The 18,012-nt window shown below is 44.9% G+C and overlaps 1 protein-coding gene across 6 annotated transcripts in view; it reads left to right on the top strand.

Annotated features, from left to right (window-relative positions):
* The window catches only part of gyg2 (glycogenin 2), a 37,244-nt gene that overhangs the window by 6,564 nt on the left and 12,668 nt on the right, over positions 1 to 18,012 (top strand). For 5 of the 6 annotated variants that reach the window (XM_035636150.2, XM_035636142.2, XM_035636156.2 and 2 more), the window contains 5 exons: positions 950 to 1,076; positions 2,207 to 2,438; positions 3,822 to 3,938; positions 9,142 to 9,261; positions 9,817 to 11,545. In XM_035636150.2, coding sequence (XP_035492043.1) covers positions 950 to 1,076; positions 2,207 to 2,438; positions 3,822 to 3,938; positions 9,142 to 9,261; positions 9,817 to 9,942 — 722 coding nt within the window. In that variant the 3' untranslated portion in view covers positions 9,943 to 11,545. Of the gene's footprint in view, positions 1 to 949; positions 1,077 to 2,206; positions 2,439 to 3,821; positions 3,939 to 9,141; positions 9,262 to 9,816; positions 11,546 to 18,012 lie in introns of those variants that run through there. The other variant, XM_035636171.2, reaches the window with a different exon arrangement.

Here is an 18,012-nt window from a genome sequence, read left to right as displayed (position 1 = left end):
CGGCTGAACACCTTCACACACAAAGGGAGGGATTGTTCGTGGCTCATGACAATTTTTTTAGAGTAAATGGCCTTTTTTTCTCCCACTAACATTCTGAAATATTTGCTCGTGGGTTTTTTTTTCTGCATTGAACTGGACAACCAGTGCTTGTTCACCACTCATGAATATCCCACCATAACTACGCGGGTTTACAGCTGCAAAAACAAATGACCTCTCCCTTTATATGTATACCTATAACACAAAAATTTTAAATTTGTCCCTTTATTCTTTTGTTTGTTCTTTTAACAGATTATGATTTTCTCTTATTTCACCTTGTCATCACAAAAAAAAGTACATTCATGAATATCCTCCTTATTTCAGACTATATTCAAAAATTGTGCCCACCCGTAGATTTCTGCATTGATCATTTCTAAAAACCTAACTTCATCATGTGGTGTTTCTGTTACTGCCGTGTCAGATGAGCTGTTTTGACTTGCACACTGTAATGTAAGTTTTTAGACCTGTGTGACGTAAATCACATCATTCAGCGGGTCATCCCTATGTTCCCGCATTTCTATGACATATCCCCCCCATCAAAATAAGGCCCTATGTTAGGTAGAGGGTTATGTTGAGGAAACACAGGGTTGATGAAACATGGGGCTGATTGAACATACACGTGCATCCCATTCAGCATAATAGCTTTTCTCTTCAAACCCAGTGCCAGTTGATCTGTCCCGTGTCCATACGCTTTATCAATGAAAACAGGATCACAGGCCACACTTCCTCTCGGCTGACTTAGATTTGAGACACAGAACATCCTGACTGAATGATTTGTGGCATTTTTCTGTAAAAGGCAGAACCTGAAGGACGGTATGAATAGGAGTGAATTTCTCCCCAGGAATATAGTGACAATTATTTACCCGTGTTTTCTTCACTTTTTGTTCCCCCATGCTGTATCTGTTGCTGTCAGGAGGGGACCAGGGCCTGTTGAACTCTTTCTTCAGCGACTGGCCGCTGGCAGACGCCACCAAACGCCTGCCGTTTATCTACAACCTCAGTGCCAGCTCCGTCTACAGTTACCTCCCGGCTTTCCGACAGTGAGTGTGCCGGCAGCACCTGTGGCCCGAGTTCCCTTGTACTCAGAGGAGGAAGGATGTACATGCAAATGATCTCGACACACTTTTACACGCTCGGCTGTGATTAAAATGTCTTCACTCATCAGTACATTAAAGGATAATGTTGGTTTATTACTGTTAAGGTCTCATTTTGGTAGTGTTAGCAGTATCAATAACAGTAATTTCATCCATCCATGGCACATGTTCAGTACATGTGTGAGGACGAATGTAATTTGAAGGATGTGATGGTAAAAAGCCCAAAAATGTATTCATTTTCACATTCTAGTAATAGAGAGAATGCCATTTTAGTACATGCTACAAGTACATGCTAGATGGTGATTACTGTGAGAAAAATGCACAAAGTGCTTTCGATTTTTCAAATTCATTTTGTGGTGCATTGTAATTGACAAGCATCTGAAAGACAAAACTTAGAGGAGATTGTCAGCATTTACACTTTATTTTCTAAAACCATCAGGGACAGACTACAATTTAGTGAAAAATTAATTAATTACCTACGGATATGGCCCAGTTATATAAACAGATTCTCCATGTTGTCATCGTCTTTGAAAAGGAAAATGTTCACCAATAAAATGGTGCTGGCTTTGTTATTAATTGTAATTTCTAATTCAGTTCACTTTTTATTCATGTAGCGCCTGAGATCACAACATACATTGTCTCAATGCACTTTACATAGTGAGGACGAGACCTGACAATATCACGGAGAAAACACTTGAGTTCCCACATATTGAAGAAGAATTTTCATTTTGGCCTTTATATGAACTACTGTAAGCCCAAACTCTAGTGCAACTCCAGTCTCTTATCCCAGTCTCTTCCCTTTCCCTCTCGTCTTTATATGTTAATATAAACCTATAAACCCATAAAACCTTGGAATAAGCCCATTTAATGTAAAAAGAAATTCAAATTGCAAATGCATATTTGTCTTTTTGTGCCCTTTTGCATTGAATCGCATATTTACATTGACTTTATATGCACTTGACTCATCCTTATTTGCCATACCTTTAATCTAATCAAATTTTTTACAGATTAGCAAAACAAAAGTCCAACAAAACTATCAATGCTCAGATTACAACGGCGGCATTTTGTTCCTGCAGGTTTGGCCACCAGGCAAAGATTGTCCACTTCCTAGGACCGAAGAAACCCTGGCTCTCCCGCAGCCAGAGGGATGACGGCGGCTCACGGACCATGGATCGGTTTGTGGCCCTGTGGTGGAAGGAATACCTCAGTCACACAACAGCGTCTGCATCAGCGGAGGAGCCAACTCGAGACTGTGAGGAACCACGACAGGTCTATGGATCGAGACCTATGGCCCCGGCACTTAAGGCGGTAAAATCTTCAAAAAATGAAACAAGAATTCCTCGTTAGGATGATGTTCTGTCGTTTCCTAGAATAACTGGTTAACGTACATTCTACCAATGGGAGGAAAGGAGAGCATTTGTTGGTGACTATTTTCTTCAGATTCATCTAGTGTATGTTTGACTAAGTTGAAAGCTGAAATAAACTACAGGTCAAGGTGTTCGGGTTCCTGATAATAGGCAGGGTTTTTTTAGTTTTCGCTCTAGCAGAAAAGCATTTTACTATACAATCAGGAGAGGCTTTAATTGATGATCGGACAACATGTTGTGCACAACAAGAGGAGCATGTAATGTGATATGAATGAGAGTCCATGTGGTGCTTAGACTCCTCATGAGGGTCATCATGATTGAAGGGGGGGCGGGGCCGTGTAGCATACAGGAAAAACCCTCCCTGGGGTCTCGACGCTGGCGGTGGTTGTGACCGGAGAGAGAGTGCTGAAGATGTAAATGAGATGGTGAATGGAGTCTGCTGGGCTCGACCGGGGCACCGGATACGGAGACTGACGGTGACTGGGGGAGGAGGAGGGGTCACAGGGTGACGGCAACGACGCGGTCGGCTGATCGAGATGGTGGGTTAGGGTTAGAGAGAGAGAGAGAGAGAGAGAGAGAGATTGAACTAAGCTTCGTCCTGACGGCACATTTTCCACTTCAATTGTCATTCTGGCTCATTTCAGTGCAATTATTAACGGTGACATGTACAAAACGATTAATATACAGATCGTGACTGAAAGACTCAGTCGACCAGTCTGTCACCCTTCAATCAAGCACCTTGGAGGGTTTCCAAAAGTTTGATCAATTGGAGGAAAGTGGACGCTTGAGGAAGCCTGAGCTAATTAACATACGATACGATACCATGCGGTGTACCTTTATTGATCCTCCGCAGGGGAAATTCAAAAATTGACCCAGCAAAATTCAAATGAGGTAGAATTGAAACAGAATGCCTCACATGCAGTTTGAGATACATACGGACTGTGAATTGTGCAAAGCTTCTCTTATGGAGCCCCAGAATAAAGTATAGAGCTGGGAAAAAAAACCAAATGGTCTCCCTTTGAACGTAATGTTCAGCAGTGTCACTCACGCACATGCAGAGTAGGAAATCCACCATGTGCCATGTTTGGCAGACGCTCCGCGGGTTTTTTTTTCTTCTCTCCAAACTCTCCAGCAGCACATTTCACTGAGGACTCCCCCCCCCCTCTCTCTTTGGCTGGAGCTCTGCTAATCAGTCACATAAGCTGCCGCAGAGTTTGGCCTGCGACATAAACACGCAGGGCCGGGCGCCAGGCGTGACGCGCGGCGGCCCAGGCCTGCTCCTGGTTGTCGCCCCCAGCACTCAACCTCCTCTCCGGTCCTGCAGATCCAAGAACAAGGAGCCAAGACGCCATTTAGCGACAACTCGGACAGCTCCAGTTCACAGCTCGCAGGTTCTCCAGCCGCAGCCGGGGAGCCTCTTTCACCGTTGGAACCAGAGCTGGTAAACTGACACGCCGAGATGTCGATCCGCTAACCTCAATCACATCTCTTAGTTTGTGTTCGATGTTAGCGTTGTTTCTTTATGAATGTGTGTTCGTGCGCGTGCAGGGATATGTTGAACTTGAAAAGTAACAACTTAACAATATATGACGGGAACATTGATTGATGCACTTTGATGCTTAAGTGTGTGTCGAAGTAAATGCATTTTATTTAAAACAACATGCTGCACATCGTGACAAGCCCACAAAGAATTATCGCAAATCTGCAGTGCGATTGGATGCAGTTCAATTTCAGAAGTATAGCGCCACATTACATTTTACATTATCTCAAGGCACTTCACATTTTGTCTCGTTCCTGTCCTGGCATTTCAATTTCTGACAGACTCTGTTCGAGCACCAGTACTTCCCTCACACGAGACGAATTATATGTGCATACTTTTTTGGGGGAGTAAATATCCCATCTGATTACTGCACAGTGATGACAAACAAATTACAGTAGTCCAGTCAAGAAGCAACAAATGCACAGACTAGATTTTTCCAACATCCTTTTAAGACAGGATGTTTCTAGTTTTTCACACAACAGCGCCGGTGGAAGAAGGCTCTCCCACACACCTAAAAACATTGCGGGTCAAGTGCTGAAGCCAAATGCACGTGTAGATTACTTGGAACCACTGAATATTTAGCTTTTTTTTTGCTTTAAGATTGACTGCTATTACTGGTTTAATGTTCTTTGAATCATTTAATCACTGAACTGGATTCTTGTAAACACTCTGTATGAGCTCACAATTTGAATCCCATGCGGGAAATGAGTGTATATAGAGATGGCTTCAGGCTTACAGGGAGGCCCAGGTGGGCCAGGCTTGTCAGGTCGTATAAGGTATATATACACTAGTATATATGTACACTAGTATATATATATACACTAGTATATATACCAATTGCATCTACGTAACGCCATGAAAAATCACAACGTCATGACTCAACCATATGTGGTCATATCTTTACCTAACTTCTCAAGAATGATAACAGTCCCGCCCTCAATAAATTTGCATGTCAATATTTAAAAAGGCTCATAGCGCCACCTACTGGCAACAGGACGTTACAAATTGTACTTTTACGTCCTCTGCCTTGCAGGTTCACCAGATCCAGCTCAAATTTGGTCGGCTTAGTGGTGAGACGTGGCTGATATTATACTGCGGATGTTTTGACCATGTATCAAACGCTGTTGCCATGGTGAAGCATTGTTCGCCATTAAATACGAATACGTGTTAGATGGACTTGGGATGCTTTACATCTCACGAATCTTGGCAGGCTTGTTTAGAGTTGCAAATCCGGATATCTGAAATGGCTCCTGAAATTTCATACATGTAGGTGAAACAGTAAGGAGGGGCTTGATTTATGAAATTTTTTAGGGGGCGCTATGGAGCCATTTTGCAATACACAAGCCCAAAACCCTTATCAGATTAAAATGTTCCTTGTTTGTAATGTGTGTGCTAAGTACCAATACATTTTCTAATCAATATCCAAGGCAAATGTTCAATCTGCGTTCCTGTATTGCAATGCGAAGGTTCATTTATCGTCTGTTAACAGAAGTAGAAAGGGAAGGTGACGACTTTTCATTGCGGTGGCTCAGTGGACAAGCACACTGACCTTGGTTCAGGAGGGAGTGTTCAAGAACCACGTCAGGGAGATTCAGGACATATCAATGTCTGTATTCACAGCTGCAGATCGAGAAAGTACAATAAAACCAGCTACAGCATGTGGAACTTTGGAATGACTTCCACTTAAGTGAACGTTGACCAACGTGGTGTTGTATCATGTTTTTTAAAAATTTAAATTTATTTAAAATAGCTGTCTCTCAACAGAGGTACAAAAAGGAAGATGACAACAGAAATTGATGTGAATGGTCTGGCACATTGGACAAGAACACTGACTGTGGTTCACTAGGTCGAGGGTTCAACAGCCACCTCAGTAGAGATTCTAGGTTTAAAGTCTTGAGAATGTTGATGGATTTTGTACGCAATACCAACTTTCATCCAACAAAGGTAGAAAGGGAAGACGACAAACAATGTTGCTGTGGCTGGTGTGGCACAGTGGACAAGAACACTTACTAAGGATCAGTAAGTCGAGGGTTCAAAACCAACTCACTATAGATACTCAAGCAAGGATGAGCAAGTCAATCAGGTCTCGAGTCTTAAGAAGGTTGATGGATTTTGTACACAATACCAACTTTCATCCAACGGAGGTAGAAACAGAAGACGACGAACTGCATTGTTATGGCTGGTGTGGCACAATGGACAAGAACACTGACTTTGGATCAGTAGTTCAAGGGTTCAACACAGACTCACGGAAGAGTGGCAAGACCGACTCACGGATGTGTGACACAGTGGACAACAACACTGACCTTGGCTCAGTAGGTTCGAGGGTTCAACTCCGACGCAGGGAGAGATAAGCATCCAGTGTCTGTATTCACAGCTAAAGGTCCATGGGGTATAACATGCTACGGCAAGGGGGAGCCAGGACTTTAGGTAGGAGGGGGGGGAATCATTTTTATCCCTGTAAATTAATGTATGTAAATAATAAAGTAAATAATTGAATTGGAAGTCAAAGTACCTCCTAGAAGATACCTTAGATAATAACCCCAGATAGGATAAAGTCTCAACGCCTCTGAAAGTCTCTAGTTGGTAATCCAGCGCTGGGATGCACAGGTTAGTCCAGGGACAGATGAACAGAACCTTGACCTGGTTGGTTGTTTTTATATTTTTAAAGAAACTATCTCTTATATTATTATATAGACATATTAAGACAGTTGATAATAAGAAGAACAACTGTCTTATCTTCTTATTATCAACTGTCTTAATATGTCTATATAATAATATAATATAAGAGAGTTTCTTTTATTAAAACAGTGTTATTAACTAAATCAAGTTAATAGTATATAATATAAGACAGTCTTAATTTAAAAATGTAAAATCAAGAACAACCAACCAGGATCAAGGTTCTGTTCATCTGTCCCTGGACTAACCTGTGCATCCCAGCGCTGGATTACCAACTACAGACTTTCAGGGGCGTTGAGACTTTATCCTATCTGGGGTTATTATCTAAGGTATCTTCTAGGAGGTACTTTGACTTCCAATTCAATTATTTACTTTATTATTTACATACATTAATTTACAGGGATAAAAATGATTCCCCCCCCTCCTACCTAAAGTCCTGGCTCCCCCTTGCCGTAGCATGTTATACCCCATGGACCTTTAGCTGTGAATACAGACACTGGATGCTTATCTCTCCCTGCGTCGGAGTTGAACCCTCGAACCTACTGAGCCAAGGTCAGTGTTGTTGTCCACTGTGTCACACATCCGTGAGTCGGTCTTGCCACTCTTCCGTGAGTCTGTGTTGAACCCTTGAACTACTGATCCAAAGTCAGTGTTCTTGTCCATTGTGCCACTCCAGCCATACCAATGCTGTTGGTCGTCTTCTGTTTCTACCTCCGTTGAATGAAAGTTGGTATTGTGTACAAAATCCATCAACCTTCTTAAGACTCCAGACCTGATTGACTTGCTCATCCTTGCTTGAGAATCTATAGTGAGTTGGTTTTGAACCCTCGACTTACTGACCCTTGGTAAGTGTTCTTGTCCATATTCCCACGCGAGCCACAGTAATATTGTTCGTCGTCTTCCCTTTCTACCTCTGTTGAATGAAAGTTGGTATTGCGTACAAAATCCATCAACATTCTCAAGACTTTAAACCTACTCTCTACTGAGGTGACTCTTGAACCCTTGACCTAGTGAACCAGTCAGTGTTGTTGTCCACTGTGTCACACATCCATGAGTCGGTCTTGCCACTCTTCCGTGAGTCGGTCTTGAACCCTTGAACTACTGATCCAAAGTCAGTGTTCTTGTCCATTGTGCCACTCCAGCCATAACAATGCTGTTTGTCGTCTTCCCTTTCTACCTCCGTTGGATGAAAGTTGGTATTGCGTAACCCTTCTCAAGACTCTAAACCTAGAATCTCTAATGAGGTGGTTCTATTTTAAATAAATTAAAATTTTTAAAAAAACATGATACAACACCACATTGGTCAAAGTTGAATTAAGTGGAAGTCCTTCCAAAGTTCCCCATGATGTAGCTTGTTTTATTACACTAGCTGTGACTACAGATGTGCCCTGGATCTGCCCGAGGTGATTGTTGAACACTCCACCTCCTGATCCAAAGTCAGCGTTGTTGTCCACTGAGCCTTCCATTTCTACTTCTGTTGGCAGATTGAACATTGCCTTGGATATTGATTTCAAAATGTATTGGTACTCTTAGTTACTAAGTAGGACATCTATAGGCCGCAACTTGTTGTACCTCGTCGATCTGCAGCTGTAAATACAGACACTGGATGTGCCCTGAATCTTCCTGAGGTGGTTCTTGTTTATCATTATTATCCTATCATATTAACTTATTGCAAGGCACTGGGATGTTGAACCAGTCTCACAACACTGAAGCTGGCTACACTTCCTTGACTTGTCGATAAGACTAGAGGAGCACTATATAAATACAGTCCACTTACCATTTACCCCAGAGAGACATGGAAAAAGTAGTAGCACTATACCATGAGCAACTATTTAAATTATTATTTTATATACTTCATGCCATGTGTGGGAAAAAAATGGTCAGTTTCACTGTCATTAGCAATGTGTCTGTTCCACCAAACTTCCTAACTCATCTGCTTTAAACACAGCGTTCATTCAAAGACACACAGTAAGTATACTGATTAAAACACGTTCTAATTGATCCATTAATTAGGTTCACGAAAGAGCTTATTTTTGCAGTGCTGCTTGTGTTTATAATATATCAAGGGGATTATTATGCTGCGTCGTCAGGCGGCCCTTTGATTAGTTCCAGTAGATGAAACTGTTCATTTGTGGATATTTCTGCTTGACCGCATTTGAGTCTATTACCGTATCTTCCATCAGGGCTCTGAGCTTTGCATTTCCTGCCGTTTGTTACATTCGTTCGGCTTGATGTCGGCGTATTTACGCGAGCTTGTACGCGTGGCCTGAACAGACCGACGCGCCCTCTGGTACGACAGCAGCCGTGAACATACATGAACGGTTTCATCAGTGGGACTGAGGCGGAGCCACGGTGACATCACCGTGCTGCTGCTGCTGACAGTCCAATCAGTGCATTGACTGGTCGCGCGCTACTATTCTCTCCGCAGTGTTTCCACGCCGACGACGCACGTTTTGAGGACGGGTCAGTGGGACGCGAGAGCACGGGGGTCCAGGCCTCACCGTTGGACGGAGAGGGTTCCGGGGGCAGCGCTTCTGCTGCCGATCCTGTACGTAAACGTTTCCCCTCTCACACTCGCACTGACACGTGTTTCAGCACGCACTTCCATTGTGTCCTGTGATCAATAATTATATTCATTGTTATGGGGACATAATTGTTTGTTTTTTTAATCTTCGACCTCAGATTCGCTGTTCAGCAAGCGTTTGTCATTCTCTGCCCAGACAGGAGCAGAAATCAAACTTGAAAGAAATGATGACGTGACTTTTATTGTGATGAACAAATTATATGATTGATAAAATGTTTGGCCATAACGCTCATCCTCAGTTGGAGCGTTTCATTTCTTAGATAGACATGAAACTCCAAAGATGTAAAGTACCAATGTAAAAAAAAAGACCTTTTTGTTGTTGTTGTTTTGGCAAATTGTCAAAGGCATAAAAACACAAGAAGAGAAAATGAACATTCAATCCCACAACCAACTAATTTCTGCAGCTAGTTGAAGATCAGACATCCGGTTAGAACCTTACATTCAGCCTGAGGAGACGGTGGAGTGGGATGAATCCGCTCTGAGGGCCTGATGTGTTTGTCTCGCACCACATGGTGGCAGGGCGCCGCCGACAGGGAGCCGGGGCAGCGGGAGCGTCGCAGGCTGTGGGAGGACGGACGGGCCGACTACCTGGGCCAAGACGCCTTCCAAAACATCCAGAAGATTCTGGACTGCTTCCTGGATTAGGAAAAAGCACACATGAGAACGCCTCCCGGACTAGGGCGTCATAAAGGTCCCGCCGCTGTCGATCGACTCCGAATGGAGCGACCGCTGGCGACTCAAACTAAATCTGTGCTGGAGCATCTTGCATGCGAGATGACAGTGAAGGCCATTTTTCCAAGCGCTGTTTATTTTGTGTGTGTGGAATTTTAACTAACAAGCCATTCCCCCATTGGAAGTAAATACCAGTTTTCTCACTATCAAATTTAAGTTAAAGAAATACATTAATACACCAACATGAACGCTGCCCAATGGCGTTAGATTAAAAACAAATAAGGCTCAGTGTTTTCCTTCAACAGCTGTTCAACGCTACCTTTTTTAGTAGTATTTGGGGCAGCAGAGGAAGGTGTATGTGGGATTGTGTGTGTGTTTATGGTGACAAGAGACATTGTGGCTCATTCCTTACTTTCTTTTCGCTCGTACTCCAGGTTAATAGTTCAAATAGTCGTTTCTTACTATGGCTTTGCCCTTTGCTCTTGTTGTTTGACGAGAACAAGATGCTCAAACATTTAGACATTGCTTCATTTGAGACCTTTCTAATTCGGAACTTCCTCTCGAGATATTGTTCCTATTATTGAGTCTGATAATTAATGCCGAGTCACCAGGATCGTTCAGGGGAATTGTTGGAAGTCGACCCTTTCGATGTACAAAATCAAAATCATTAATTGAAACTGAACAGTAAACATCTCCATCCCACTATTCCGTTAATATATACAATCAAATCAGTACTTGGGAAAAAATGTGTTGCTTTTGTTGTGACCCTCACCAGAACATATATAACCTCAACCCAACCCTTACCCCAAAACCAGCAGGGTCACCAATTGTGGATACAGTTTGTTTTTTTTATCCAATAGGACAAGCCGTCCCCCACCGGTGGCCTGCTCTCTGAAAATTTAAATCATATTTTGGAAGGCGTCATGGCAGAAAACCCTTGACAATGTGAAAAACGTTATTTCTACTTACGAGGTGTACCTTCACTCCTCCACCAGGGGGCACTGTGGCTCTTCTATCTGAGCGCTCTCCAGCAAGCCACTTAATGAGAGAAGCAGGAACACAGATTAATGGATGCTTGGCTGCAGTCGACACAGCATGCTGTGTGATCCTTATCCACTGGGCACACAAGTGCATGTGATTTTCATAGGCATTCCTCTCATAATGTTGTGACGCGGCGATGGAAGACAGCGTGCCGAACCCAAAGCAAAGCTGTCAGCAGGTGAGCTCGAGGCTGCCAGTGGAAAGGCCTTGTGATGATCGCTTTGAAAGACAACCTGGCAGACGGACGCTTTTGGCTGGGCGGCTCCAATTCGTCAAGATTTAAGAGCGAGGACCAATCTGGGATAAGTCGCTTGTTTCCCTCGACTGCCTCATTCATTAAAGCTCTAAAAAAAAAGAAGCTCAAAGGCGTCAGAGATACTGTAAGTCCCCGCAGACACTGACGTTCTATTAAAAAACAATATTGTTCCACACGGCTTCGAACCCAAGTGAAAACAGAAAGGAACAGTGATGTATGTTCTGCTGTGTGCTGTGGACACAGGTGTTATACTCTCTAATAAACTAAAGAGTCCTCGTCTCAGGTTAACCGTGTGTACATCTGTAAAAATCGAATTCTGTAACGATGAGCGTCAGACTTGACGCCATAATCCTGCATGTGATTTAGTGTAATTGTGACCTGTTTACTGGGAGAAGTCAGTCCTGTCAGCCCCCTGACAAAGTACGTCAACACAAGCAAGCCAATATGACAGACCTGGATTACGAAATGCCAAACGGCACCAGTCACAAAATGTCAAGATTAGTCTGCTGCAGTTCGGTTACGGTTCGGAAAAATAAAACTCGTCATAGTTTGGATGCGCTTTCATGGCACAGCCGTAGCCAAGTCGACGTGGACACCCCATGATAAATGTGGACTACGTGGATTTAAAACAGCCTGAGCCCTGATTTAATGTGGGCCAATCATTTCTAGCCTATTGGAAAAAAAACCCTGCTTTTATCAAATGCTAAATGAATTAGATTTGAAACATAAGCCTTTATGTCACGATGGCACATGCAAAAACAAAAACAAAAAGGATGATTAATATCAATCCAGCAAGGACCCGCTGGGGCTCGTGATGTTTGATCCAAATGCAATGATCTGAAGAATTAGTGAAGGAGGAAATGTTGGTGAAACCAGGTGCTTGACCGAAACATCTTGAAGCTCCAGGTTATTTGACCAATCGTGGCATTCATCAGGTCCCTCCTCCTTGAGCCCTGGCGAAGGACGGAGCACATAGGTCAGTCTACACGGGTCATAACCAACAAAAGTTTTTGGGGTTCATATGGAAGGTCACTACGCTCCAGTATCCTACGATGACTGATGCTGCAAGTGCAATTTCGAAACCTCGGGCTCCCGGTTTCTGATAAATGAATGAAGTACTTTGTGCAATGGAGGCAAGCTGACATTTTAACAATGACCATGTTGACATGCTGATGTTTAGCCGATGCAATGTTTGTATCAGTCGACCTGAAGGTCCACATGCCGTCGTGTCCTTGGGCAAGACTCTTAACCCTGACTTGCCTCTGACGGCTCGTCCGACGGTGTATGAATGTATATGAATGTATATGAATGTGTATGAATGTGACAGAAAGATGCGTGATAAATAGCAGCGCTGCGTGAATGTGACTTCCCTGTAAAGCGCTTTGAGTGGTCTATATGACTAGAAGGGCACTATATAAATACAGTCCATTTCCATTAGCATGCATACTTCAGCCCCGGCATGCAGCTAATAAAAAAAAGGCAATTATATATATTTGGCCCAGTTGTGGCCGGTCAAGAGAAGGACTCTCTTTAACCTCCAGAGCAGCTCCGATCCCAGGGACACTGAGAAGAAACCAAAACACAAAAACTGAAATCAACGGGTAACTCCCGCCCGGGGAGCCTCCCGCCTCACTTACGTAACCAGCGCTGACACCACGCTGACCCCGCAAAAGAATTTCACCGCTCTGAGCCGGTCCATTTGTGTGGACAGCGAGGGGCTGACACCTACACGCTCCGCCAGGAGACGCCACCTCGACGATGGAGCCGAAGGCCGCGCTCGGTCCAAAACAACCGGGAGCGCCGAGCTCCTTGGTCTGGATGAAAGCACCTGGCCGGTTCCGTTTCATCTCCTCCCCTCTGCTGCTTGTTCTTTACTTTTGCCAAAAGGGGCCCGACCTCTCCCGCTTCTTTGAGTCTGTTTAGATGGACAAATAGCCCCGATAATGACCCCATCTGGAACTCCTCTGCGGGCCGATGGAGACACAAGCTGTTTCCCCTTGACGGGGTGTGATTGCGGGACGAAAAGCTGCGCGTATGAGCACAGGAAAAAATGTGTCAGACGCCGGGCGCCCTCCACATGCTTTTGGGTTGACCGAACCGCCTCCTCCGCGCATCCTGTGCGGTAGCCGCCGCGCGACCACGTTGATTCATGCTGAAAGCCGCTCGGCTAATTTGATCGGCACTTTCAACCAGTGGCTTGACTTGTAATGACCCCCGGATTCTTTGTGATCAGCCTAATTGGGGATTGGGAGAGTAATGGCAGTCAGCTGCAGAAGGGGAGCGCTCGTTTTCAACGCTCCTGATGGGGCGGAGCAGCCGGGTGGAGTTTGTCCTCGCGGGGGGGCAGGAGGTCGACTGGGACAGGGCCACAAACCCCAGACTCCCACAGTTAGACGAGTGAGCAATTCAGCGAACAGAGACGCATATTGAGGAACGTTTGAGGTCAAAATTTGTTCCTCCTCTGGACTCGCTGAGATCCTCGTGGAAGAGGATTTCACAGTTTGCCGATGCGGCCCCTGGGTCCAGAACGTACAAATTTGACATCATTTCTGTGCATCCCGTTGATGCCAGGCAGAATAGATTGAAGAGAATTCAGCATGAAGGCCTCCAGGCACGTTCAAATCTGCCCGGAGACACTAATACCCAGACTGGGAGACGATCCGAGGGTTCAGAGTTTACCATACAGCTGCTGAAACCTAAAATAATATTTGGGAAGGGTAAAAAAAAGATTCAAAGCATACCATCTGAACTCTCTCACGGCTCGAAAAGTTTGAATCTAATATATTCTTTTAAAAAAATGAGCATGAATGATTCTCTAAAGAAAACGCCAGCACAAATGCATAAGCGGCATTTTAAGATGAAATGTGAATTCGTAACACAAAAGCCTGTTTCATAATCAGAACTCCGGAATGTGATCTGTACATCTCTGCCAACTATTTATGGATAACGAAATGTGTGCGAAACTCATCAGTGAGTAAAGTTTATTTTTGGCACTTTGGCAGAATTTCTTGATCTTTCAATTTAGATAAGGAAATGTGTGATGTGGGTATCACACGAGACCAAGAATCTGACCAAGCATTTAATAAGAACTCACCCTACCTGACGCCAGAGATATGTTACGGTTGATTGTCAGAGTTCTGAGGTCCTGGTAACATTAAGTGAATACAGGATTACCGAGGGGAGAAACCGGATGTCCTCTTGGGACCGTTTGGTTGAATGTCGGTAGATGGATTTCTCAGCAGTCCACGGGCACTGTATGCATAAATGCTATCGAAGCAACAGAAAGAAATGTCTGTCACGTGTTGTCAATCCAGCGGCTTAATTACTGAGACCGGCAATGCCATGATTTCCAAGCACTCGTGGAAGACGCCGCAGCCCCGGCGTGAAAAAACAAGCAGTGTATCACACGTGCACACTCGCAGTGCTCCATGGGAACCGGATGGAAACGTCGCCAAAACATCACAGAGGCCACAGACGAAGGGTTGGCACGTGGTGCGGCCTTCATCACGGAGGAATCTGCCCATCACCACTGTGTTCTCCTACACTGGAGCCCAAGTCTTCTGACGGAGGGGCCCTTTCAACTTTGTTTTCTTCTTCTTCTTCTTCTTCTTCTTCTGTTGCTCAGACACAAAGTGCCTTGATGCTCGGGCGTATTGATCGTGCTGCTGCAGGGACACACACTCTCCGCAGCTACACGCAGAGCTCCCCGTGTTCTGTCTTTGATTCGTCAATCAGCGACGGCACCGTGCGGAAATCACGGATCAGAGAAGGGTCTCGCACTTAAAATTTCCCCGAAGCGAAAGACGAGACGATTCAATCGACAACTAATCTATCAAAAGAAGGGAATTCCTTTGTCCGCGTCCCGTGTCGGTGTGACTTCACTTTGAGAGTTGACGGTTGCACATCGGCCACCACAGTGGACGCTCGTGTGTCGACCCCCACACTGCCACCCGCTCCTCCTATAATAGAAAATCCTTGCAGGTAAAAAAAAAAGTAAAATCTGAGGAGTAATGCAATTACATAAAAATGATGATCAATCATCTGTCCACCAAATTGGACGTCATGCATCACCGGCTATATTTCAACTACCATTCAAACCTTTGTCAATTCCCATTACTGTGACTTTAGTGGTCTTGAAAAGATTGTTCTCTTGACAGTAAATCAATTTGTGTTATTGGACTGAAACTTGCAGTTTTCAACAAAGACAATATTTTGTGCAGATTAGCTCCAGTGTTAGTGTATTTACATAGAGAATGTTGAGGGAACAGAACCAATAAATGCCTTCATGAGAAGTTTGTTGAAAATATATGTAGTTCAACGGGGGGGGGGGGGGGGGGGGGCTGAGGAGATGCATGAGGGAGAAAGGAGACAGGAGCATAGAGATGGGAGGGGCTGAGGAGTCAGGAGCATGGCTCAACATTTTTGCATAACGACCTTAAAATACATGTTACATCCAAAAAATAGCATGTTATGCATTGATTTGTCGGATGAATATTTCTTCAGACTGAAGAAGACTCACGCGCACGGTGTGAATAAAGCTCCTGGATGAATGCACGTCTAAAAAACACGAACCTCAGAGCAGAACACGAACTTCAATGCCGATTGTGGCTCACGAACCGCGAGAGGTAGTGACGGACGTGGAGGACTATGTGCAGTCGGCTCCAGCTTTGGGAACAGTCATCACTTCTGTCTGCTCGGTTTTCAGGTTTGGAAAAAAAACTGCTGACTTCATCTGCAGAAAGAAAGATAAAGATAATTTTCATCAGATGAGGCATCAGTGAGTGTAGCACCGGTTGACCTCAGTGTCCTGAGAGTCACGGTGAGTGCCAGCTTGGACAAGAGGAGTCACGGGTGCCGAGAGTTCCCAACGAGTGACTCTTCCAGGCGGAATCTGCTGAACTAATGGGAGATTTCCTCACGGCTCCAGATGTTTCTTCTCTCTGGAAGACACAGGCTGCAGCTGCGTCCCCGGTGCAGAGTTTGCATGCTTCTCCTCTTCCAGAGTAAAAATGGTGACCTACTTCCTTCATCCAAAAATACCAAGATGAGCATTTTCTCAGGCTTTTATCTGTCCTGCTCTCCACAGCTGGGTTCAACAAAAACGACATTCGCCCTTGAATCTTTTCCCTGAAGCTCATTTTCCCCGGGCCTTTTTTCTCTCAAAAGTTATTATTTTCAAAACTTCATTTTTACAGAAGCACAGTGGCGAACATCTTCGAGTCATCACGATTCCGTTATTCAGTCAAACAACGTCCTGTTCGTTACAGCTTGACATTACCTGCCATTGTCGGAAGCAACTTCACCATGTCACTAGACAGAAAATGCATATTACCTCGGGAGCCCGGACCAAAGGGAGGTTCGGGGGACGTGAGCCCGGTGAGAGGAGCCACCTCCCGACTGTAGTTCCTCATGAAGCGGCGGTGGGAGTTTGCGAAGCCCAGAAAGCGCTGAAGTTGGTCCCGGACCGTCGGGTGTTGGCCACTCTGCTACGGCCTGTGCTGTGGCGGGGGTCCTTCTCCACCCGGCCCCTGCTCTGTGATGAAGCCCAGGAAACTTACCGAGGGCACGTGAGAGTCGCGTTCCCTCTGAAAAGGAGTACGTCATCCGCGTATACAAACACGAATTGATTGATCGTATCCCCGAGGACCCTAACGGGGTATTTAATGCAGTTCTTCACTGGTCTCCTTCTCTCATACGGACTCGGTGACAGGCATCAAGGAGGTCAAGCCTGGAGGAGACGAAGGCTCTGCGCAAGGGGCTCAAAAGCCGAGGTCGCCCAGTGGAAGAGGGTATTTGTTTTTAGCTGCAATTTGCATAGAGACCTTGTGGAGCAGTCTGATCCCAACCACTTTCTGCCGCTAATGTTCTAAATTGGAGTATTGGAGCAGTCTGGAGCCGTGGCGGAGATTTAACGGTCTGCTGGATACTTCCTTGCCCTGAACCGGATGATAGAACACTTTTGTCATTTCATGAACAACAGAATTAGATGATTCACAAATATTTGACCCGCTCTCCCGCAGTGCCTTGGCCCACTGAGCAGCCCTCCCCCACAGCGAACGTATCATCATTAGGTCTATCCGGGATTTGTCGGTCTGATATGTGGCCGGCTGTTGTTCAAATACTAATGAGCCTTGTAACAGAAAGTGTCCGCATTTTCCCACCTCACCAGGGTAACGTTCAGCAGTGGGAATGTACGGTTCCCGGGGCCAGGGGAACCGGATGGTGGTCCTGGAGGTTCGGTGCCAACACGGATTTCTGAAAAGCGAGAGGAGATTATGTCAATTTGATTGCTCAGTCGCGTGACATTGGAGGAAACTGATCGATTCGTTCCGGTTGGACTTGAATGCAGACCCGGGACTCAGTTAACCGGATTTAGTTACAGAATTTAGAAAAAAACGAATGAGAGGATCCTCGGGACGTCGCAGAAACAGGTTGGTTCTCTGGATAACGAGAGAGAAATGCAGCCATTGGACGGTCCTAGCTGTCAATCACGGCGTATCCACGCTCCAATGCATACGATGCTTTATCGTCTATTTGACTCTAAATGGACGATAATCTACTAAATGAACATCATGCTGTATTAAAGACTTGAGTCATAAACTGATGTTATAAAGTCATTTTCTCAAAGACTTCTAGAGAAGCAGCCAGTAGAGTCGCCCTCTGCTGGTCAGTACAGAAAATACAGGTTACAGGCACTTCTGCATTGGCTTCACAAAAAGCAACTCCTAGGCGACTTGGCCCTGTGA

Source organism: Scophthalmus maximus, chromosome 1 (assembly GCF_022379125.1).
Source record: "Scophthalmus maximus strain ysfricsl-2021 chromosome 1, ASM2237912v1, whole genome shotgun sequence".
Lineage (NCBI taxonomy): Eukaryota > Metazoa > Chordata > Actinopteri > Pleuronectiformes > Scophthalmidae > Scophthalmus > Scophthalmus maximus.
This window is presented reverse-complemented; position numbering and strand designations above follow the sequence as displayed.